At 37.0% G+C, this 25,315-nt stretch overlaps 1 protein-coding gene across 1 annotated transcript in view; it reads left to right on the top strand.

Moving 5' to 3' along the window:
- The first annotated feature begins 20,457 nt into the window (after window positions 1-20,457).
- The window catches only part of Crispld1 (cysteine rich secretory protein LCCL domain containing 1), a 40,954-nt gene continuing 36,096 nt past the window's right edge, over window positions 20,458-25,315 (top strand). Inside the window, exons 1-2 of the mRNA XM_048358714.1 lie at window positions 20,458-20,481; window positions 21,435-21,754. Of these exons, the coding sequence (XP_048214671.1) occupies window positions 21,497-21,754 (258 nt within the window). The 5' untranslated portion in view covers window positions 20,458-20,481; window positions 21,435-21,496. The remainder of the gene's footprint in view (window positions 20,482-21,434; window positions 21,755-25,315) is intronic.

The raw sequence follows: 25,315 nt of genomic DNA, 5'->3' as shown, positions 1-25,315 counted from the left end.
GCTTGGTGATATCTTCAGAAACTTAAGAGGAATGTCACTTACATATGCAAGTTCATGCTCAGTTTTAGTAGAGGGATCAGTAATAGCAGTATCTATGTTGTTCTTAAATATACTAAACACATTTTTTTCTTTCTCTGTCAAGTGATAAAGCATTATTTTGGTCATGTGCAAATTTTTAAGTATAACTCTGCTTTATTTTTTAAAAACTATGGAGTCTCTCTAAATATACATGCTGTGAAATGAATTTCCTAAAAGTGGTGTATAATTCAGGAAAAGACAAAGGATAAGCTTTGGAATACTCTATTTTAAACAGCAATGATGAAACATGGGTAAAAGCACTGTAATTATTATAATTAGTGTTTATATTGAAAGAGATAATCACCCTAGATTCTTTTTCAGTATCCATCGATGATAAGGATATCTACATATAAGCTTCATTTGTTGATTTGAGAATGAAAATAATTGTGTTCAACTATTTTCTTGAAAGGAAGGGTGAGTTCCAAATGTTACCCATTCTATACTCCTTTTCTTTCTAAAGATTCAGAATAAATTCATACATAAGTTTTTTACTTGGAATAAAATAAAAGTTTAGCCATGATGTAAAGCAAAGATTTATTTTAGCCAGTTACTTCTAAAGAGATTTTTAAAGTATCACTTTCTGAGAAATACTCAAATAAACAGTTTGCTCTTAATTTCAACCCATTGTAACAAAGCTACATGTGATATTTTCCCTTTACAATGACTTTGGCACAACTTAAAGTGCATTTGGTTTGGGGCATTTCCTTTTCAGTCAAGAGAGAGCTTTGATACACAAAGTCACTTAACTTCTTTTTATTGATTCTTGTATCTCTGTTCAAAACCTGCAGACTATACTTGGATTTCACTAGTTTTCCCCAGTCATCATTTTTCTTTTCTAGAGTCTTATCCAGCACTCCACACAGTGTTTGCCTATCATATCTTAGTCTTCTCTGATTTACATGATCTTAGCCTTTTCTTATTTTTATGATTTTGAGAATTTGTACAGTATTTGTCAGGTATTCTGTAGGATTCATCTATATATTTGTCCTTTTTTCCCCCCATGATTAAGTGCTATTTTGAGCTTGGGGATAAAACCCCCACAGAAGTGAGGTGTTCCTCCTTTAATATCCTGTCAAGGAATACCTGGGCATTTCAGAGCAGTTTTGGATTTATTAAAAAAAAATAGAAAGCTAAGCCCAGTGTCAGTGGCTCATGCCTGTAATCCTAACTACTCAGGAAGCTGAGATCTAAGGATCACGGTTCAAAGCCAACCAGGGGAGGAAAGTCCCAAGTGGTAGAGTACTAGCCTTGAGCTGAAGAACTCAGGGACAGCTCCCAGGCCCAGAGTTTAAGTCTCATGACAGACAAAAACAAACAAAAAAAGAGAGCTGTATTTCAGAAGTTCCATATATGCCATACCTACTTTCCTATATTATTAACATCTTATACCAGTATAGTACATTTGTGATGAATAAAGAATGAATACTAGCACATTATTACTAACTAAAATTTATACTTAATTCACTTCTGAGTTTTTACTCAGTACCCTTTTCTGTTCCAGGAAGCCTGGGATAAACATTACATTTAGCATTGCGTCTTTATAATTTTTTTAAATTTTTTGTTTAGGTGGTACCAAGGAATTGAACCCAGGGCCTCATGCATACTAGGCAAACACTCTACTACTAAGCCACATTCCCAGGTGTGTCTTTATAATTTTAAGACTGCATGCAGCATGAGTTTCTCAGGCTTTATTTCTGAGAGTCTTGTCAGATTTGAAGGGTACCCATCAGATGTTTTGTAGCATGTTTTTATTAAGATTTGCTAGTTATTGGTGCTTTTCCAGTAATTGGTGACTTAAATCCTCACAAGTTTCTTAGTTTTATCAGGAAAAAAAGAGATGCTTTAGCAGAATAGACACATTGTGAACTGCTCATTTGTGAGCTAGGTTTTAAAATGTATACTGTAACATTTAATTACTTACCTTAATTTAATTAATCACTGCTAATTAATCTTGGTGTGATATCTGTCAGACTTTTATGATGTTATTATAGTCATGCTTCCTCTTTCTTTACATTATGTTGGAATTTGAAGATGTTGAGTAAAGACATATTTATACACACACACCTATTTCCTGTAGCTTTTTTCTTCTTGTTTCTTTCATTAGCGTTTTTTGTTGTTGCTGTTGCCATTTGGTTTTGAGAAATAAGTCCACAAATACTGGTAAAGTTTTTAAACCAGTCTGTTATATATTGTTAAAACAAGCTTCAAAGACTGCTTACTGTAACTATGGTAAATGTAACTAAAGAAAGCAATTTTCACACCTGGAAGAGAAGGCATGTTTAGAAAGGTAATTTGAATAATGGTATTCATTGTTAACTAGGTCACTAGCCATTCCTGGTCACTGGCCATGTGTGACCAAGAACTTCTTTCCCACCTCAAATCTGGTGAAACTAAGAAATTCCCTGGAATCCCAAACCTTAGCACACTTCATAAATTGTCCTCTAGAGGGTATCAGCTTCCTCACTAATTTTGAGCAAGAGACAAAGGGTTTTAGAAATAAGAGACTAAATCCCAAGGGTGACAGCAATTTCTCCCCCCAAAGCAGCTTTAATGTGTGGAGCAGTAGGGATCATTTCTCTTTTTGGCTGCATCACAATATTTATTAGACTTCAAAGGGTCTAACCATCCTTCACAACCTTCATTCTCTGAGGAAAAGAACAAATTCCATATCAATGTTTTGTGCAATTGCTTTGGACAAATTCCATTTATACATGACATCCCTCCAGTAATAACCAAGAACCAAACAAGACAGAAGAAGGAAAACTTTTTTTAAAGCATACTTTGCTGGTGGCTCACGCCTGTAATCCGAGCTACTCAGGAGGCTGAGATCTGAAGATCGCTGTTCAAAGCCAGCCAAGGTAGCAAAGTCTGTGAGATTCTTATCTCCAGTTAATCACCAGAAAACTGGGAGTGGTGCTGTGGCTCAAGTGGTAGAGCACTATCCTTGAGCTGAAGAGTTCCCAGGCCCAGAGTTCAAGCCCCAAAACCAATCTAAAAACAAACAAACAAAAGGCTTATTTTGTTTCTTCTAAAGTGCATGGTTCACTGGATCATGGCATTTCAGGTTTTCTCCCATTCATCATCTATTCTCTCTTAAAAAGAGACAAAAGGAAATAAACTAAATTTGAGGGAAATGTGAGTCTTGGCAATGTCTTCTTTATAAAGGATTAGAAATAGTACTTTTAGCTCAGTAGATCTTTTCTCCCAGTATATGGTTCCCCTGGTTTCCTGAATTTAATCTGAACCATAATCATCTCTAAGGACACCGAGCCATAATCATCTATCAGAATACTGGTCACAAGTATTTCAAATATTCCTAGGCTATGACGTTTTCTCTGCCTACCAAAAGTAATAGTGCTCAAAGAACCTATTTTAAAGCTATCCTCCAGGGCCTTAGTTTGAGGGCTTAGTTAATTATAAAACTTTTTAAAATAGTTTATAATAGCAGCTTTGTTTTGATTATTGAGTACATCTACAAATCAATGTCTTCCCATTTATTATTTTATCTTCTTTTAAAATGCAACAACTTTCCAGAAGAGGGAGCAATCTGTCCAGTCTCTAAGACCTTCTGAATAGAAATGTAGAGAGATGAACAAGCTTTAATGTATAATCAATAAAGCTTTGAAACTTAGTAGCTACAGTTTGCTGTAAATGTACTTTTAGCATTTTAACATTTTATTTTATATTTATCTAAGTTAAAGGTACAGGAAATTTAGATTTCTAGGTCATAGTAAGTAAAGACCATGTGTAATTTGGGATCAAATTGCTTTTACGTTACCTTACTTTCCTGAAGAAATTAAATGAATTTTTGACATGGAAAGGAATTATGGAATAACAGATGTAAGTAGGAGTTGTAATGACTTCAAGGTAACTATGATTACCAACTTCTTTCCCCTGTTGTGTTGCTGCCATTCTGACCATTTAACCATTAAAAGATCTGGGCAACGGTGACTCATGCCTATAAATCCTAGCAACTAAAGAGACTGACACCACAAGAATCTGTTTGAAGTCAGCAAAATGTCCTCAGAATGTCCTCTCCTACTAGCCAGCAAAATCCCAGACTAGAGGCATTGCTCAAGTGGTAGAGCACTTGAGCAGGCAAGCTAAGTGAGAAGGTGAGGCCCTGAGTTCAAGGCTAGTATACCAGATGAAATGGTGTTAGACACATTTTGGTCTTCTACTTCTTGCTTTTATGGCTTCTCAATATATTGTATAAATTGACTAATATAAATTATTTTGAAGCAGCAACTTGAATACTGGATGAAAGGAATGATGCATACAGTTTTCATTTTTATTACCAATTACAACATATAATGTATTATAAGACCTAGTCCAAAATTATTTTGTGCCTTCAAAAATAAGCAAAATATTTAGTTCAGCCTGATTTGTCTTATAGACTATTGTTTATGATAGATATAATATTAACTGAAATTGTATTATATATAAGTATACTCTTAAAGAATGAATTGATTGTATTGAAATATGAAATCATGAATATACAGTATAACATAAGATTCAGTTATTATATTTAAATATAGAACTATTTTGTTGGGGGAGGCGGGAGGGGAGAATGAGGGAGGAGGTAACAAACAGTACAAGAAATGTATCCAATGCCTCACGTATGAAACTGTAACCTCTCTGTACATCAATTTGACAATAAAAATTAAAAACAAAAAAGAAAAATAAAGAACTATTTTGTCAAGGCTACACTGATTGAATGAAGGTGAATTTTGGTTACTATGGCCTAGACATGTCATCAGTCTGAGACTCAGGAAGAATTATTGTGCCATTCTTAGCAGTTCACCTGGCTGAAAATGGCTGCAGGTTCTGCCATATTGCTGAATTCTCTTTTTCCAATGTCTCTTTTAAGCAAAAATGCACTCGTCAGCTCACTCAGTCTTGGGAGAGAGCCTTGGGAAGAGTGGATACAATCCAAGGGTGTTACTGGAATTAGGGCTCCGTGGGGCCAGGTTAGTATGAGGATGGTTGTGGTGTGGTTTTAAGGGTTGTGTTTTTTTTTTTTTTTAAGTTTCCTTCTGTGTGAAGCTGTCCCTATTTGAACCTCCCCTTCTCTCTTCCATGTGGCCTAGATGGAAAGGCAGAAGAGAGCTGGATTTCACATGGAGTCCTGTTTTCCTCTGTGCCAAATGTATGGTCTGGCTATAATATCTGTATACTATTTTGCTGCATAACGGTTACCCAGGATGCAATAATTCTTTAAATTGCTAGGATTCTAGAAAACACCTGGGAATAAAATTTATTCATAGTGACCCCATAAGTAATCTAATTCCCCATTTCAGTGCACAGTTCCATAGCACAGAGAGTCAACAGTGCTAATCAGACCTTTCTCAATTCAGAATATTGAAACATCTTCCCTCATCCCTGATACATTGTCAAAGGGTAACGAAGTTCTCTCCAAAGATAACAGAAGCTTTTTCTGTGAGACTATATGACTTCAAACATCAGTGAAATGGCATATGGCTTTTCATTTTCTTTAACAGTGGAAGAGTGTGAGCTTTGGCAAAAAGGTGGTGTTCTACTCTTCCATGGTTTTCACTGGAAAGAAGGCTCAAAATTCTCCAGTTTTCTTCCAGTTTTCAGGTTGGTTTGACAGCTAACATTATTGCAAGGCCAATAGGAACTAACAGGACTGGGAGCAACACTCTTCTCTCCTTAACCATTTGTTAAATTTGCCTCTCTTTTGACATATGTCGACAGGTGTGGGACATGCTGAATGGAATGCTCTGCTTAGAGAATAAGCAGAGGCAGGTTAACCTTGGAGCTGAGGAGGTCCAGGGTTCAAGGTTCATAACATGTCTGGGTTCCTGGAAAGAACAAGGAAATGCTTTCGTGGAGTCTTCTCAACATCAAGCTTTTGTAAAAATTGGAAACTTTTAATTTGATTCCCACTCACTCTTTTCCTCCATCACACTTTTCCTCCTTCCCAGTGACATGGAAGCACTCCAGAGGTGCTCAATGCATAAGCAATGAAGTATGATCCATTGAATTTAGAATTAGAGTAATAAGTTCGTATTGTCTATATTCTTTCTGGCTGTAGTTCAGTTATTGCTAGCTCTCTGAATTTGAAATGGTTCCTTTGATCAACTACCTTGATTTGGGGTAGGTGGGTGGACTGACATACCTTTTAATTAAGTGTTTGGGGAATGGTACCAAGTATCATCATGTAATGAAGACACAAAGATTATTCATCCAAAGTATAAAAGATTAGGTGTATTTGGAAGTATTTCATGTTGTAACAGATGTGTGTGTGTGTGTGTGAGAGAGAGAGAGAGAGACAGTGAGACAGAGAGAGAAACACAGAGACAGAGAGGGTGTATGTGTGTGTGTGTGTGTGTGTGTGTGTGTGTGTGTGTGTATCAACTTGGGATCATTGATTTCTTTCCAGGGTGTGTTGGTAGCTTGTTGTCACTCTAATGAAATATCTAACCCAGAATACTTATAAAGAAGAAAGTTTTACCTAACAGTTTTCAAGGTTCAAAGGCATGAAACCTACTTTGGCTCAATTCTGGTGTGGAGAGATAAAGTGGAAGGGAGAAAGGTAAAAGAGAGGGGGGGTGGGAAGGAAAAGATGGGGAGCAAGGCTTACCTCCTTTTTGGTCAGCTTTCTCATGGGAATTCAAGGGGGTCACATGAGCCCTACCTTCCAAGAGTATGCCCACCCATGACCTTAGGAACTCTCACTAGGACTCACTACATGGTTAAGGACCCACCACTTTAAATATTCACTATACCAGGGACTGAACATTTATCACATAAATCTTTGGTAGAAGGCACCTGATGGGACTGTATTCAAAGCATCATATAGGATAATGTGGCCAATTTTCAGGATCTGGTGTGGAGGTCAGCATTGTTACCAACAAATATTTACTGAGAACTGATTAGATTCTAGCCACTATATTAAGAAATGGGAACTTTAGGATTTCTAATTTCTAATCAAATTAAATTATTTCTTCTAAAAGAATTGGTCTATAACCTTGGATTGATAAAACACATTGTATTGTACATCACAACACATACCTGTTGGAGGTCATCTCTTTAGAGATGAGTAGGAAAGATTACTCTTTCAGAGTAAGAAACAGAAAGCCTCAGCAAGTTTGTGTGACTTTTCTGTGTGACTTTTATAAAGCACATAAGTGGTAGAGCTGCAAGCAGACATCATGCTCAGACTCCATGCTACCACTTTCTGTGCAATGTAGTTAAAATTAAACCTTGGTTAAAAAAAAAAGAATTGTTGGAGCATATTAGGTTTGTCTATTTCAATTGTGAACTCTGAACAAATCAATGAATATCTTCAGTTTCTGTTTCATTGTATTTGGGTGGAATGATAATTGTTTTATTGACTTGCTATGAACGTTTGTAGCCACAGGAGGTATTAGAAGTGGAGCTCTGGGAAGAGACTGCTCTGGGAGGGTAGGGGCGAGGAGGCCTAGACAGACAAATAGTGACAGGGTTACCTTTGTGTTTATGATCTCTATCTCTCTAATAGCTAAAAGATGTAGTTATCTATTAAATAAAAGCCTTCTTTGTATCTGACTTTCCTGAGTACATTCTTTCACCATTCTATCATCTCTCCTAACAGTGACTGCTATTCCTCCATGCTAGCATGTCCTTTCCAAGCAAGTTTTATAATTTGTTTACTCATATATAAATTTATATCAGCAATAGGATGTGCTTAATTGAGTTCTTGGTCTACATTATGGCTCAAAATGTCAATATGTGAAGCCATTCTTTTGGGTTACACCTTGTTTAAAAATCAACCTTTCTTAGTTTCCAGTTCTCATAATGGGCAGAGGGAGATTGGGTTCCAGGACTCCATGCCACAGTCTTTTCTGAGTTAGAAGCAGGATGGCAGATTTTTTTTTCAATTCCTTTATAGAACCAATACTGATTAAATTTGTGATGCATAAATTCATCTTTCCACAATGAAGACAATTTCTTAAAAGTCATTTATTGAATGGTCCAACTCAATTCTTCACATTGAATGCCACATTTATTATATACCATATTTTCAACTCTATGCAAAGTAATTGTGTATCAGTGTCAGTTCATTGGTTAAAATGTCAATCCCTGAACCAGCATGCATTTTTTTTGTGTGTGTGCCAGTCCTATGGCTGAACTCAGGGCCTGGGAGCTGTTTCTGAGCTTAGTTTGACTTAAGGCTAGCATTCTACCACTTGATCCACAGGTCCACTCTACTTCTTTTTTCTTAGAGTTTAGTGGAGGTAAGACTCTCCCAGACTTTTCTGCCTGGGTTGGCTTGGAGCTACCAGCACCTGGCTCCATCATGAAATTTTAATGAGAACCAGAGAAAACTTTGTAAATAGGACGTTACTGCGCAAAAGTCAAGCACAGGGACATTTGTTACTTTTCCTTTAGGTCTCTGTTGTTTGAACATTAGTCACCATAGGGTGCTGTCTATAAAGTGGCTCCCCACCAAATTGGTAGTGTCTTTTTGACTTGATGATAAGGCAGTAAAACCCTTTAGAAGGGCCTGTGAGCTACCATATCATGGAATTCACTAATAGACAATCTAAAAAAAGAGAGAGAAATTTGGAAGAATTCGAAGGTGGTTCTTAAACAAATTTTGTCAAATGTTATCAACTTCAGTATCCCAACAGTGACAATAACCACTGCTTTTCATATTTGATCTTTCCATGTTCTGACTAGAGGAGAAGTCATTGTTCATATTCCTAGCCCTTGTTCATGACTCGTGAACAAATCCTGAAGCCTTCTGAACCTGCATCTAGAATTATTGTGTTTCTTCAACATTTGTTCAGGTCAGTTTTAGAGAGGGGAGAACTAGGGTCTATTTAGATGTATTTTGTTTGTGTTTTTGTTTGCATTTGGCTTCATAAGATAAGGTATGATTATGATACATAAAACATGGGATTTCTCATACAGATTGTAGAAAATTCACTCCATACTTGTATTCAAGGAAAATAACTGAAACATATCTGAAAAGTTTCTACCTAGATAGAGTAATCGAGTGGAACTCATGGATTCATGTTATAATCACATAGTTCACACATTAAGCAAAAGCTATGTTTTCCTCATGATTATTCTCATGTTTGCTTCTCATGTTTTGTTGTGAACAACAGCCTGGGTAGGAGTCAATAGGTCACCATTCTGTCAAAATAGGCTTGAGATCTCATCTGGCATAGCCTCAAGGACTGATCTCTGATTTGAACCAAAAATTACAGAACAGTTTCCCAGAAAGCCCAATCAATTGAGTCTTTGATTAGAATTGTCAACATGTAGTGTCTACTTTTGGACCCATCCAATATGACTAGGTTCTATTTTATTTATAAACTCTTTAAAAGTGCAATAAATGTCTACAGAAACATAAGAAAGGGCATAGAACATGTCCATGTGTGCTTAGTGGCCCATTCTTTTGAAATCAAGTTCAACTATAATTGTATCAACCTTGAGGAGACAAGCAAAAGTTATTTCTTGCATTGGAAATCTAGAAATAGAAATGAACTGAAAAGAAAATAGTGGAGTTGGCAAAATAGGTGGAAATATTTCCTCACAATATGGACCAAATGCTGTTAGTTGTCCTTAGCATGAACGATGGCCTTTGAGTGTACCAAACTTAATTAAATGAATATAGTAATGAAATTTATATCTTAAACACATTTTAATTGTTGAGATACTATCCACACTGATTAGACCTCAAGTCCCAACTGACCTTTGGCTTTCACTATTCTCTCAAAGTCATGAAAGTCATGATTTTACATTTGACAACATACCAAGTCAAACCAAATCATGACATTTTTCTGGCCACAAAAACCCTCTTAATATTAGTGCAGTTTTGACATAAAAAATGTTTTGTAACAATTTAACTTAAATCATATATACATATACAGTAGCCCATGTTTATTTCTTTTACCTGAATTTTTAAATAAACATATAGAAAGAGAGAAATTTTCCTTTTAATATGTATTTTTGATCTAGTATTATGTCAATACTAATTTAGAGGTGCTCATTTTTATAACCGCTCAAAGATATTTACCATGTTATTATAAAATGGATGAGTAAGTAAAATCTAAATGACGAATAAAATACATTTCCAGAGGTTTGCTGAAACCTTCCCCAGGTATTTTCATGATGTTGATTACCATTGGAAGTCAACCAAAGTCCTGAGGACTTATGAATCAGGAAGTCATAATTACTGAGTAGTCATGAAATGCCAACACAGTGCTACTTCTGTCTAAGGATATTATATTCTCTCTTACATGGCCAAAAGTAGTACCGTGATGCCAGGGTTATGCCACCACAAACTGAAGATCAATTGCAAGGTCTATTTTACCAGATTAAATAACTTCTTTTAAAAAGTTCAGAAAGCAATCCTTAGTGAAATGAATGTTTAAGACTTAATCTTCTTAATATTAAAACTAACACAGGTATCAAAAAAACTAAGTTGTGTTTTAAAAGATATGGAAGAAAACAGGAACCGTGAATAGAATAGTAAAGTTAAAATGAGTAGGAAGGGGACATTATCTAACTTTAAACTATTTTTCTTTATTATTTCATTCCTTGAACTCCATTCTTACCCCTTGGTTTAGCAAACTCAGCCAAGGGCCGACTTGAAACGAGTTGTGAGAAGCGAGAAGTGGGACAGGAAACTCTGTCTGATAAAGTAAAGGCAATTTGCTCAATATGTGAGACCAGTGCTTCATCTTTTTAATAGATGGTCTGGGACCTGAATTGTTACTAACAGATAAGCTATTAATTTAAAATAGAAATTGAGTCTATCTCATGGGATTTGTACAGATAATGGTTTTTCTTATATATGCCCCTCTCCTTTTCTATAACTGTAGGCTATCTTTACTGTTAAAAATTCCAAATGTATAATTAAAGTTCCACTTTTACCTCCTTTTACAACATTAGATCTTGAGTAAACTTGGAGAGACCCTTGCTTTGGCAAATGGAGAAACGTGTCTGGAATTCTTCTGATTCCCTATTTAGCTGTTCTGTCTGCCATCTGGAGATCAGCCATTCTTCACTTCTCAAAACACACACACCTACTTCTTCCTTCCTGGCACAAACTTGACCTCACTTTTCAGAACATTTCTTCCTTTACATAATATTGTTGAGGGCAGAAAGCCTTTGTACTTTATTTTTTTTCCATACCAAGAAACAGTTCTCACCTCAACACTTCCTGTTGTTCATTTCTTCAGTCAAGTTCTTTCACACAATCAGATCTTCTTCTCAAGTCAAAAATCCCACTCAGTTTAAACTGTTCTTTCAAGATTGTCTTCTTCAGGGCTGGGGATATGGCCTAGTGGCAAGAGTGCCTGCCTCGGATACACGAGGCCCTGGGTTCGATTCCCCAGCACCACATATACAGAAAACGGCCAGAAGCGAGCGCTGTGGCTCAAGTGGCAGAGTGCTAGCCTTGAGTGGGAAGAAGCCAGGGACAGTGCTCAGCCCTGAGTCCAAGGCCCAGGACTGCCCAGAAAAAAAAAAAAAAAGATTGTCTTCTTCAAATGTACTTCTTTGTTTAAAATACTGCATAGTAATAGCTTCACACTGACTAAAACATTCTAATATTGGAATCAAGAAATTGTTAGAAAAGCAATGTGATTCTTCAAAGGAGAACCATATACAGAAAACAAATAAAAGAAGAACAGAAGGGAAGAAAAGAGAAGGAAAAGATTTCTATTCAAATAGTATTCCCTTGTTATCCCAGCTACGATACATGTCAGTCAGAGTGTGAGATCCTATCTCAATCATAACTATTCAAAAATGACTAGAGGTATACATGAATAGTAGACACTTGCCTAGTAAGTATAAGGCCCTGAGTTCAAACCCTGGCACCCCTTTTTCTTTTTACTTGTATATTTCAAAAACAAGAATAATGGGGTCAGAGAGGATTCTGATGAATATATTAGCTTTGAGAAAAAGGTGTAATCATTACATTCTGTTTAGTTAACATCTTTGCTGTTACTACTTATTCCATAGGGTTGGTATATTAAATATAATATTCATCAGTTAGTCTTTTGCTATCATAGTTTTGTACAGTACATAACATTAAAATCCTAGATGCCCAGAGACACATTTACTGGATATTTAGGGATATGATAGATTGGTTGTAGTCTTGACTGGCTTGAGCTAGATTAGGCTGATCTCTAAGATTTAGGCTAATCCATAGAAATCAAAACTAAAACAGCACAACCTACCTGGACATGTTCTTTTTGTGACAAAAAGAAGAAATTCGAAGAGGCTAGGTGAAAAAAATTCATGTCCCCAAAGGTGTAAATTCCTTATAAATATTCTATCATTTCCATCCACAATCTATAGAGCAAAGCAAGTCACATAGTCAAGCCTAAAATCAATAGCAAGGGAAACAAGGCTTGTAAACAAATAACTTCATCATTATCAACACGTGGGATAGGTTGAGTTTGTAATGAATGTTTAAAAAAAGGGGGGGGGGGAGGAGAAAAGTTAATTCCTTAAAATTTCGCATTTTCACACCTTTAAATTCTAGCAAATACATATTAATTTGTATGTGTTACGAATTTAGGATTTTCTATTTTTTTCTGTGTGGATTGTAAAAAATTGTTTCATGTTGTATTTCTATACATGCATATAATGTCCTGTGGTCAAATTCAACCCTTCATTAACTCTCTTCTCTTATTCTCACTTTCTAACAGATTGTAGTGGGCTTCCCTAAATATTTTAATACAATTGTCTATATTTTAAATTACCTGATATCAGGATCCTTAATGTAATTAAACATTCCACTTAACACAGTCTTCTTAAATCTTAAGACCTTGTTTTTCAAGAGAAACAACAATGAAAGCAATACTTGCAAAACTGTTTGGTGTAAGTGAACTGAACACCTCAGGGGGGGAAAGGGGGAGGGGGGAGGGGGGTATGAGGGACAAGGTAACAAACAGTACAAGAAATGTATCCAATGCCTAAAGTATGAAACTGTAACCTCTCTGTACATCAGTTTTATAATAAAAACTTAAAAAAAAAGACCTTGTTTTTACTGTTAACCTTCATTTTTATTCAGTGTCTTAAGGTACATATAGATTTTCAAATATAGGTACGAACTGCTTCCATATTTAGATAATTAGGAATTACTTTTTGGAGGAATTTAGATTTAAGATTAAAGGAAAACAGCAGGCACAGTGCCATATGCCCAACTGGGAGAGATGTTATAATTTGAGCAAGAATTTGGGCAAATGGCACAATGAGAGGAATATTAAAAGGCAGTGAAATGCAAGAATGGGTGCCAGAATTAAGGCTACAGCACAAACCAAGACAGAAGCAGACAAGACAGCAGCTAGAACTAATGCAAGTGCATGTTTCAGATTCACTAGAGAATACTAGTTACTTAAGCACATTTCCTATTTGTTCATGTGCTCTCATTTATAAAGTTATAAGTTTATAACTTTTGTTTATAACTTCATAAATCATAAGAAAATCTTCTATTTTGTGTTAGTTATATTTTTAAAAATCAAAAGCATTTCTAAAATCTGTGTTATTTCTTGGGTGTGCTCTTAGGAGGATAGTTAGAAGTAATATTGCAAATGAAAAGTTCCCTATTTACTTTCATTTCCCCAGAGTTTGTTCCTCAACTTGTCTGATTAAATTTTCTTATTGTCTCTTCCTGATACCTATTGCAGTAATTCTTCATTTTCACGCCCTACATACACAGGTATTAGTGCATAATTTCTTAATTGTAGAGGATATATATGTATTTACCAGTTGCTAGGAATTTTATTTTACTTTGTTAAATATGATTCTTTAGAGTTACCATTTAAAATGGACTTCAACTGATTTTGGTTTCTTTTGGGGGGGGTTGTTTGGGTTTTTTTTTTTTTTTGCAATCTTGTCTTCACTGGCTAAGTAATGATAGGAAAGCTTTCATCTCTCTTCTGTTGGAATGAAAAGCCTATTTCTGACATTAATTCTACAGATGAAAGGGTGAATACTTTTCCTGTTATAATGCACTTCTTTCAACATTCCTTCCAGGCAAACCTGAAAGACAACCTCTCTAACCTAAGTGCATTGTGAAGTACTTCGGCAGATCTAGAAAGAAAATGCCACCCTAAATGTATTTCAAGACTATTTCCCTAATATTAAGAGTTTCTAGCATCATCCACTTTGTTGGATATTGGCTTTAGTCCAGATGGTCAGGATTACATCAATGAAAAACTCTTCAATTTCCTAACTGTGATTCTTGCTTTCATTTGAAATATGGAAAGACAAACACTGTACACAACAGATCTTAGTATAGGCTGTAAAGAATTGTAAGAAATATGTCATAGATGAATAAAAATACATAGCATGAATAGTAAAACATTATTGAAATAGACTACCATTGTGAAATATACTTTTACTCTTCTCTCATTAGGAAACATTCTCTTGTATATGTTTAGTCAAGATATGTTTAAAAGGATAATTAGTTAGAAATACATGCATTCTGGGTTTCTTTGTTTTTTATTTGTTTGTTTCTGGTACCAGTACTCATGCTTGAACTCAAGATGTCATGCTCTTGTTTGGCTTTTTCACTCAAGATGGGCATAATCACTTGAGCCACAGCTCCACTTCTAGGTATTTTGCTGGTTAGTTAGAGATAAGAATCTCATGGACTTTCCCGTCCAGTTTGGTTTTGAACCATGATCCTCAGATCTCAGACTCCTGAGTAGTAACTAGGATTACATGCAAAAACTGGAACCTCCTGAATGCATTCTGTTTTATTTAAGAAAAGTTTATATACACTAATTTTAATCTTGGTCAGTGGCTTGGGGCAGTACCTCTTAAACTAGTAAACACTGAAAACCTGCTACAAGCAATGGGTACAGTTATTGTGGAGATAGTTAATACAATGCCCATTTTTTACTATTAAAGTATTCTCAATTACCTATTTACTCCAGTAAAAAGTGTTTTTTTCAAAGGACGTATCTCTAGGTAATGATCATCTCTATCTTGACCTGTTGTGTTTCTTTTGTGTATTTGTATGTGTGTGTCCTTTTTCTGAGAAATATACACTAGTCTCCAATTCAACCATTTGTTCATTTAACATGCATTGTAATACAGAGGTCGTGTAAACATGATTTTTTTCCCTCAAGGAGCATGTAGCATTGCTAGAGAAATATGACAAGTATGTGAATAGCTATAATTTGTAAAAGAAGATTTAGAAGAAAATGAATAGCAGTGAAAGGCTGTTTAGAGTAGGAAAAGTCTTTGTGGAGAGAGAGGATCTGGATTAAATATCCGGAAAGGAATGAATGTAAGAGATCTCAAGCAGTGGAAATAATACGGAGAAAGGCAGGGGGCACATTCTCCCCCACCTCCCATGGGATTCATATGGCTCGTACAATAAAATCACAAAATGAGTGATTATATTTGATGAATTTAATGATTAAAGAACAAACTTTAAATGTATGAAGAAGCAGATCTACTGCACATCTAAACATAAGTTTAAAAGTAATTGCCTTACTTGCCATCAAGAAGTAGTTTAAGGAATTCCTGGACTATAATATCAATATTATATTTTAAAAATCTGAATCATCACAATCATTTTAAATTCAAATAATGGTGACAGTTTTTGAAATTTACATAGAACAATTTATGGAGACTTCCACAGTGTTGCCTACTAGAACCATAGACATTTTATACAGTCATTGTAATCTTAAGTTTTTTCTTTTGCATGCATTTACACCAAATCCATTCCAGATGGATACAAACCTCATTGGAAAATGCATAATTAAAAACCTAGGAGATAGCACAGCAGATTTTTCCTTCATGTTCTTGGGATAGGCAAACACTTTTTTGATTGGTTCCACACATCGCTAATTAAAAAGATGATAAAATATACTTTGTTTTTAAATGAAGACAAATGAATCTTGGACATATGAATCTTGGGCCAGATGAATCTTGTTTGTATGCAATAAAATAATTCCAACACCAAGGACAGACAATGGAATCATCTACTCTATTCTTTCACTTGTGTAAAGAAAGATAAAAGACAAGAAAAGTTGATATTTAAAATTAACTATCTCTGGAAAAATAGGGAGTCAGATGTTAGAGAGATGGTTGTTGTACTCTCTGCATTTATCTGAGTAGTTTTAGGTATCAGCAAGTTGGGAAATTTCATTGAGCCACTAAAAATTTTTATTTTAACACATTTATGTTACTTTTCAATAATAAAGTATTAAGAATCAGTTACACTGTGGCATTAGAATAGAAAGACTATATTTGCTACTCACTAAAATTGTATCACATAACATAGACCTACTAAATATTATTGATACCACAGGATTTAGACATACTACTTATTACACATATTAATATATCTACAAATGTGTTTTAGTTAAGAATGAAAACTGTGTCCTCTGGTAAGTGAGGCTGAATACTATTTCAGTTCCAAGGAGAAATTCAGTTCACATTCCCAGAAATACTAGAGATTATTACTTTGATTTTTTTTTAATTTTGTGCTAGCCATAGGGCTTGAACTGAGGTCTGGTCTCTGTTGCTGAGATTTTTTTGCTTAATGCTAGCTAGCATTAGGACACTTGAGCCACAGCTCCCCTTCTGGCTTTTTTTTTTTTAATTGATTGGAGATAAGTGTCTCACAGACTCTCCTGTTTAGGCTGGCTTCAAACCATGATCCCCAGATCTTAGCCTACTGAATAGCTAGAATTACTGGCATGAGCCACAAGCACCAGGCTAGACATTATTTTTATCATGTCTATAGCCAGTTACTTCTTTTCAGAAGTTTACCAATGAAACCATATTATACTCTGATTAAAGCCCCATAACTTCATAAAATAGCAAATATAAAGCCTCTAGATAACTCTTGTAGAACTGTACCTAAACATTATTGAGTATTTCTATGTGCATGTGATTTTTAAATGCTTTCATGTATGAACTTACCCCAATATATAAAATGACCTAATGAGAAGACTAGTTATGGTTCATTCTTTTTCTTATTTGAATTTTATTGTAAAGGTGATGTACAGATGGGTTCTGACAGTTAAGTAAGGTAATGAAAGCATATCTTTTTGAACAGTGTTACCCACTCCTAGTTCATTCTTAAAGGTCTCAGGCTCCCAGATACCGAGTTGTAGCTCAATATCTAATGACATTTCGAACATCTGACTTAGGCACCTAAAAGTTCTATGTTTTAAAAGTCTGAACTACACTGATTTCACTTTCTAAAACATCAACCACAGAAAGTTTGTTCTCATAAATGTCTTCTAGTGAAGGACAGACTTACCAACAATGTGGCCATAGATAAGACATGAAGTCTTATTTAACATATTTCGTGGGTGAATTTGTAGCAATGCATATATACTCCCTTCTGCAAGTTCAGGGAGAGAAAAACACATGCAAGTACATTTAAAGATAATTCCTAACTAGCACGCAAATAGAAAATACAACATTAGCAGAAAAAAATGCATGTTTGTAGTAATATTTGTAGAACTATCTGTTAGAGTGTTATGTGCTACAAGTAATGAAATGTTCAAGTCAATGTGAGTTACACATGCATTGATTATCTCTTCCAGCAAGAAAAATAGATGCAGTTTCTCTAATGACTACTCAATGGCAGGGTGACTGACATACTCCACTTTTTACTCTACCAAGGAGTTTGTTCAAATGTGTTCAGATTTGCTTCTCTTTGACCCCCCCCCCCCATAACACATGTGTCTTTAAACTTCACAAATGATCGTTTTAGGAAACATTCCTTCCTTCCTTCCTTCCTTCCTTCCTTCCTTCCTTCCTTCCTTCCTTCCTTCCTTCCTTCCTTCCTTCCTTTTTTCACCTCTTTTCTCACAAGAGAACCCATGTCCTCTTCCCCCAAGTAGCTATCTTCCTTGCAGTAGCAAGCTTTGCATGTTCCTGGCATGTTCCCATCCAGTCCCTCACTGGTAGGGTTAGTTTGTCATGCCTGGATTGCACTCATCAGCATCTACTTTCCTGAGAAGGCCAGCTCCTCAGGAGTAAATTGGAGGCTACAGGATTAGAAGGAATAGGGGTGGAAGGCTGGTTGTTGGTCAGGGAAACCAACATCATTTGCCACAAGAAAGTAGCAATGCTAAAAACAACCATGGCTTTACAAGTAACAGCCTCCACCACAAACCAGAGGGCCATTTTGACACAAAGTTTGTGTGGAGAAGACATTGCATTCTGTCTGAACACAGATTTCTCGAAAAACACATTAAAATTCCAAACAGTAACTTCTTTGAGTGTTCAAGAACATTGTATTTGATTTTACTCTTCAAAATAGATGTATGTCAATTTGCAAAAGACACGTGTATATACTAAAGATCATCAACATGATGAATCTTTGTTATTCTTTAATAAATTAAAATATGACCAGCAGTAGTGCAATGAGTACAAGCCAATAAAAACATCAAGTCAAAAGAGATACATTTCTTTCTTGTTGGGAGAAAGGTTTGGGATTAAAACCTTAAATTTTTTTTTCTTCAGTGTTAGATTTTATATGTTAGGGTTGTATAGTGTGTAGAGAGGTATTATTATCTTAACTCACTTTTTTCTGATTTAAGTTCTCCTTGAAAATGCTTCAAGATAATGTGATCACTGTTGACATTTTTAAATATAATATTTGGTAGACTTTTAATATCACACAACCGTTAACAGTATAGAGGCGTGTACTTCATCTACAGTAACACACGATTATTATTTTAATATGAAATTTGGTGGTAGGGGACTTCTATCAATTTCAAAATGTATACTTTGGAAAGTACACATTTAACTGTCTTGTACTAAAGGCACAATGAAATTGTGAACTTACACCCAAGAAAGTTTCATGTGCACCAGGAGTCTATACCTTCTGATACACATGGTCCCACATAGCAGCAAAAGGAATTGCAAATCCACATTGGAAAGGATGAGAGCAACTGGGATGCTTTGAGGATGCTACCAGAATTCGTCATGTGCTACATTATCCCAGTGTTCAGGCATAAAGAAAACTTCTATGAAGATTTATTGCAGAAGGGAAGCAAAGATTATTTACATGTTTTCTTCAACAACAACATAACGATGTGCCTGGGAAAGCAACACTACACTCAGTGGAGTCTTTCCGAATTTAAAATTAATCCTTTTCCTAGATTACAGCATGCCCAACAGAACAAAATGTCTTCTCTATGCAAGATTTATGTACCTGGTAGGGCTAACGTTTGGATCCCTATCATTCCAGATAGCTTTTATATTGAGAATAGCTTTTATATTAATTTCATATATATACATATATATACATAGTCAACAAAAGAGTGCTGTAGTCATTTTGAAAAGACAATGCTCATATTTCTTTTTCTTCTCCCCCTTCTTCTACTTCTTTTCTTTTGCCGGTCCTGGGGCTTGAACTCAGGGCCTGGAAACTCTACCACTTGAGCCACAGCACCACTTCTGGCTTTTTCTGAGTAATTTACTGGAGATAAGAGTCTCACAGACTTTCCTGCCCCAGATAGCTTCGAACCGTGATCCTTATATCTTAGCCTCCTGAGTAGCCAGGATCACAGGCACGAGCCACTGGCACCAGGGCTGCTCCCTGTTTTATGCTTGCAATTCTAGAAGGCCCTTTCTTATGTGGTTGTCATCAAGGTTTAATGGAGGAACTTCTAGGTACTACATCCTGGAAACCGATGGAGACTTCTGGAGAAAACAAAAATAAAAGCCTTTCTCTCTGCATCTAGGCCCAGGTTTTAGCCGGATCAGATGGGGGTAGGAGGAAGTTTGAAACCCAGAGGCTGAATGGGGCCAGAGGAGTTGCGGGCTCCCTCCTTCACACACCTCTACTAGGTCGGAGAAGCCCCAAAGCCCGCCCCCAAAGCCCAGCGCCCAGCCAAGGAGAAGAGGCGCTGGCTGCTCCGGGGCAGGGGCTGGCTTCGCGCCAGCGTTGGGTGGAGGTGGAGGTGGGGTGGGCGAGGAGGGGCGCTTGGGTCACGTGCGCCCAGGGACCGCAATAAATGGCCGCGGGCGCCCGGGAGCTGGGCGAGCGCTTGGCGCCTGGCTCTGCGCTGAGACGGCACCCGGCTGGAGCGCGAGGTCGCCGCGGAGTCCAGCACGCGTCCCCGCCACTCCCCCCTGCTCATTAGGCTCGGAGACGTCCCGGCGCCCACCCTGGCAAACTAGCTTGGCGGCTCCCTTTCCGCGCCAACTCCGCGATCCAAGTTAGGGGCGCTTTGCCCGCCACTTCTTGCAGGTTTGAAAGGAGCCACGGGGGCAGAGGATTGCGATCGTCTGTGATCTGCGCCCTCCTAGCTTAGGAACCACACAGTGCAGAACTCCTTCACGACCCCGGCTCCGTGCGGGAGGTGAAGGCTGCGGGAGGCCGCAGAGGGCGGGCGGTCGGCGGTCCGGCGGCGCGCTGCTCTCCGGGGGAGCCCCACGCTGGAGGAGGTAAGAGCATTCCTGGAACGCCTCGCCCAGTCAAGCTGCCATCCTTTCACGAGCTCGCTCACTTCTTTTACAATTCTACCCAAGGGGGAGGGAAAACGCAGAGTGGCTGGGATCCGGAGAGTGGGTGGGCTCCGAGGCAGGAGCCGGCGCTCCTTGCTTTCATCTCCTGAGCTGGCGGCATTTGCGCGCGCTCGTACTGGATGGGGGGGGGGGGGGGGGGAGACGGGGGTGGGGAAACTTCCCCAGGGGCCGAGAGTTGGGGATGGGAGACCTGCTGGCCTTCTAGCGTGCTGGCCACAGGTTAGCAAAATTTCAGGAAAATGTTAAGGGTTCTTGAACAGGTCCTGGATAAGAGGAGCATCCTTTAGGGACCCCAACCTTTCCTTTGCAGTCGTTCCCTGGACCCCCTCCAGGCACCCGGAGACACCTGGATGAATAGAGTTCCCCCAAGTGTCAGAGTTTTGTGAACATTTGGAATGTCTATGAGCCAGAAATAAGGAGGAGGAAATAAATGGCCTCAACTACAACAAAAAATACTTTTAAAACGTTATAGAGCATCATGGGCCTCTGGATGGAAACAAAACATGAGAGGGAGAGGATGTCCATAGCAAACTATCGGTGATATGTATGTAGGTAGTCATTTAAAAGTTTTGTAATTGAAAGTTACATTCAAGCTTCAAGTCTCTGGACTACTTTAGCCATTTATTTTTGGTCTCTGGGGTATCTTGGAAAGTATAGTTGTCTGTTTCTTGAGAAATGTATTAGGAGTCTTCTGAAAAAAAAATTTAAGCACATGGGTTAGAAATCTGTAATTTCGAAATGTGGATTTTCGTTTATTGGCGTTATGTGGAATAATATTGGGAAATCTCTTTTGTAGCTCTCGTTTTGCTTCTCTTGTTCCAGAATTCTGTCTTTTGATAGTTTCATCCTAATCATGTGACATGTCCTTGTAGCCCAAAAGAGTGGAAGAGCCAGTGCTGGAGACTGTCCCAGGGAAATCCTAAGGTCATTCATTATGAAGTGTACCGCGCAGGAGTGGCTCAGAGTAACCACAGTGCTATTCATGGCTCGAGCAATTCCAGCCATGGTGCTTCCTAATGCAACTTTGTTGGAGCAACTTTTGGAAAAGTACATGAATGAGGATGGTGAGTGGTGGACGGCCAAGCAAAGAGGGAAAAGGGCCATCACAGACAATGACATGCAGAGCATCTTGGATCTTCATAATAAGTTACGGAGTCAGGTGTACCCAACAGCTTCTAATATGGAGTATATGGTAAGGATGGTTATCCAGTCGTCTATACAAAAACTATGTGTTTATGCTTTCAGCCGCCATGATTACATTACATTCCTGCACGCTCTTCTTTAATCCCTTACCTGTATCCTGTATGAATTTAAAACAAAACAATTAATATTTTCTTCCAGGATATCTTTCTCTACACTTTCTTTTGTGTTCCTTTGGTTTTAAGAGCTCTTTGAATTTTAGAGTATAATTAAACACCTTAAAATGTGGTGCTTCTCGAAAGTATTCTAAACTCTGCCGTTATTGGGCTAATTGTATACTTCTGATTAGCTAAAGTGTTGGTTTTATGTTTTAAAAATCACTTAGAACACTTATGTCTTTATGCTTAAGTGACAAATGGTGGCTCTGGAAAGTTCACTAAGAATTTGGAGAAGCCTTTGGGATTTCTCTCCTGACCCTTTGTTTCTTACAAATACATAAATGACATTGTGAAACATACATTTCTGTAGTTGCTTTATATTATGTTTTGACAATGGATCCCCCTCACTCATATTTATTAATTGTGAATTTTAAAGTATAATGAAGATTACATTTGTAAAGCATTTGATTTAGTCTTACTAATCTTCCATTTACTCAGCATAACTTAGTAAATCCAAGAAGCAAAATTACTTCTTTATGATACCTTACATACGTAGGAAATTTCAAAAATCTATCATATAACTCCCATTATTTAGGAATGCACTAGCTAACCCTGATAATAAATAGTAGTTGGTGAAAGCAAAGCTTAATGAACATTAAAAATGATCTTTCTCCTCTGGATATGTTGCAGTGTACAATTACTTTTAATGCATGTTAGTTTTTTTCTTTTGGGGCATTTACATTTATAAATATATTTTTATTTGTAAATGCAAAAATATATTTATGCATTTAAATAATTTTTAAGGAACATGGAATCATTCTATTTTTCTGTCACTATTATAAAATACTGAATCCTATGGATTGTACCTCTAAGAAGATATTAACCATGAGAAGATAATTGGGGCCCTGGATTGAGTAGGATTAAGATGTGGCAGTTACTCCAGCTAGCTGTGTGAGGCTGGGCACTGATCAGTTTCTATGTACTTCACATCCTTGCATCCAGAGGATGGTTGTGAAGATTAGATGAAGAGGAATATAACCTGTATGAAGTTTAGCTCCTCAGCAGACAAATTCCAAGGCCTCAATCTCAATAAATGGTACCAGTATATATATATATATATATATATATATATATATATATATATATAAACAGTTTTATTTCTCTTCATACTGTTTAATATTTAAAGAAATCACTTGTTCTCTTTAAAATCCTGTGCACAGTATATCTCTCATGCCATATAATCCTGCTTCTTAGGTATCTTAAATATTTGTCTAAAGTGAAAAGTTCAATAACTTCATCTGTGAACCTGCCTACAGAGCTAACTGTTGCTTTTACAAACTAGTGTCACCCTAGGCTTAATCCATGTGGATAAGACTTTTAGTTACTTTTTGTTTAAAATAGGAAGAACTTGAGAGGTCCAACCCACAAAAGGAAATTTGAGGATATTTGTGTGTGAGTTAAGTAACATGGGAATTGTGAAACAAAGGTTCTGTGATCTCTTTGCACATCTGACTTCCAAAAAATAAAATAATAACTGCCCGTTGTATGATGTCTGGCTGACCCAGGAAGTTTATATAAGTTTCTTTTTAGTTTTATTGGCTTCTTTCTCTCCTTGAAATGTAGATTCGGAAACTAGCCAGAATTTGTGTTGTGTTGTCCTTAGATACTATTAGCACTGGAACTTGATCTTGGCTCCCAACCAGGCTGCAGAACAGCTTTTGTGGTTCACTGGAATACTGGAAGACATTTTTTCAGAACTCACATTTAAGAGAGAAGTTGCATTTTTTATGCTACCTATTGGAAATACTGTTGAGCTGTATAATATATAGCAATGTAGGTACAGATGACCTACATCTTTTAAAATACAATTGATTGAAAGTTATTTAATGTTATTATTTAAAGGTATTTATGTGTGTATATATATACACACACACATATACATATACACACACGTATTCTGAGAAAACAAAACTAAAAACTGGCTTAAGAGCTGTTTTTATTTTATTTTTTAAAATTTGCAGTGTTCCTTGAAAAATGTCACCACTGTGGCCACTTACACTTTATCTATCATTTCACATGACATATTTCAATAACTAATTACCTTATTTGCAATTGGTGCTCATTCCAGTTCAAAGACAGCCAAGCCACATTCACATTTATTCTTGCCATACCTCTGCTCCTGCTCATTTAACTCATAGGGTTAAAAATTGATTCTGGGTAGCTATGTCTTTTCTTGAAGAGCTGTGTCTTTTGTTACTGCAAAGAAAGAATAGATGTCCTTGAAGATTTTCTAGTAAGTAAGGACACAAGATGTCTTGCTTATGTCTATGCCTAATGGCAAGGGAGCAGAGCTTAGTGGCGTGTTCCTGATTGTGAGGGTTCATTATTAAGGATGTTGAGGTGTGTGCTCATTTTTTCAAGGTGCTCAGGCCATACACTGAAGGAAGGAGGAGGTCTCCCTTCAGTTGGAGGGAAAAGAGCAGATATGCCTAGTATGCATGATAAGAATAGTTACAGAGAACTAGAGATACAGCCAGGTGATGGTAATCCTACTATTGTGGCAGAATCAGAAAAGAAAGAAATGAGTTGTTGATGAGAGGACTCAGTCCTCTTAAGAAGACAGACTACCCTCATCCAACTTAAAGTAAATTGAAAAACTAGAACCTTTGGCCATCCAGGAAGTTGTTGCTGAAAGAGGTTGTGGAGTTTAGAGGAAAACACTGACTTCACATCTAGGGAGCAGCAGCTTCCTATCTTATCTCGGTTGTTTGTTGTTTACTGCCATGTGAACTCCTTATATTGTGCAGATTTGGGGGATTGAACTCTGGTCCTCACACTTTCCTTTACCTTTTTCTCTCAAGGCTAACATGCTACCACTTGAGCCACATTTCTACTTCCCATTTTTTTTATAGTTAATTGGAGATAAGTTTCTTGGATTTGTCTGCCCTGGCTGCTTCCTACAGTGATTCCCAGATCTGATCCTCCTGAGTAGATGGGATTACAGGCATGAGTCAAGGGTGCCCTGCTTGGAGTGCAAACTCTTGTCAGTTTGCTGTTATTCTGAGCATTGTTTTTTTTCATTGGTAAAATTTGTGGAAAAATATAAACCCAGAGGTTATAATGAGATAAGACATTAAATATTGTTGAACAGGTCTGCATTCTTTGAGACCCATTATTATTATTATTATTATTTTTTCATCTCCATGTCTTTGTTTCCAGAACACTTCTAAGTTTGTTCCCTAGACTTTTGCGTTTGGCTTTCTTCCTCCCTGCAGGGTTTTATCAATTTTTTTAATTTAAATATCATGCATTCATGACATTCTGGCCTGTATGTTCATTGAGAAACTCTTCCTGTATTCTTTCTCTCATTTCATCCTGTCCATTGGATCACCTCTATGTTTTTTCACTGTACAATAACATCAAGAAGAAGATATCTATAAAGAAAACTAGAGCTG

Source organism: Perognathus longimembris, chromosome 12 (assembly GCF_023159225.1).
Source record: "Perognathus longimembris pacificus isolate PPM17 chromosome 12, ASM2315922v1, whole genome shotgun sequence".
Taxonomy (NCBI): domain Eukaryota; kingdom Metazoa; phylum Chordata; class Mammalia; order Rodentia; family Heteromyidae; genus Perognathus; species Perognathus longimembris.
This window is presented reverse-complemented; position numbering and strand designations above follow the sequence as displayed.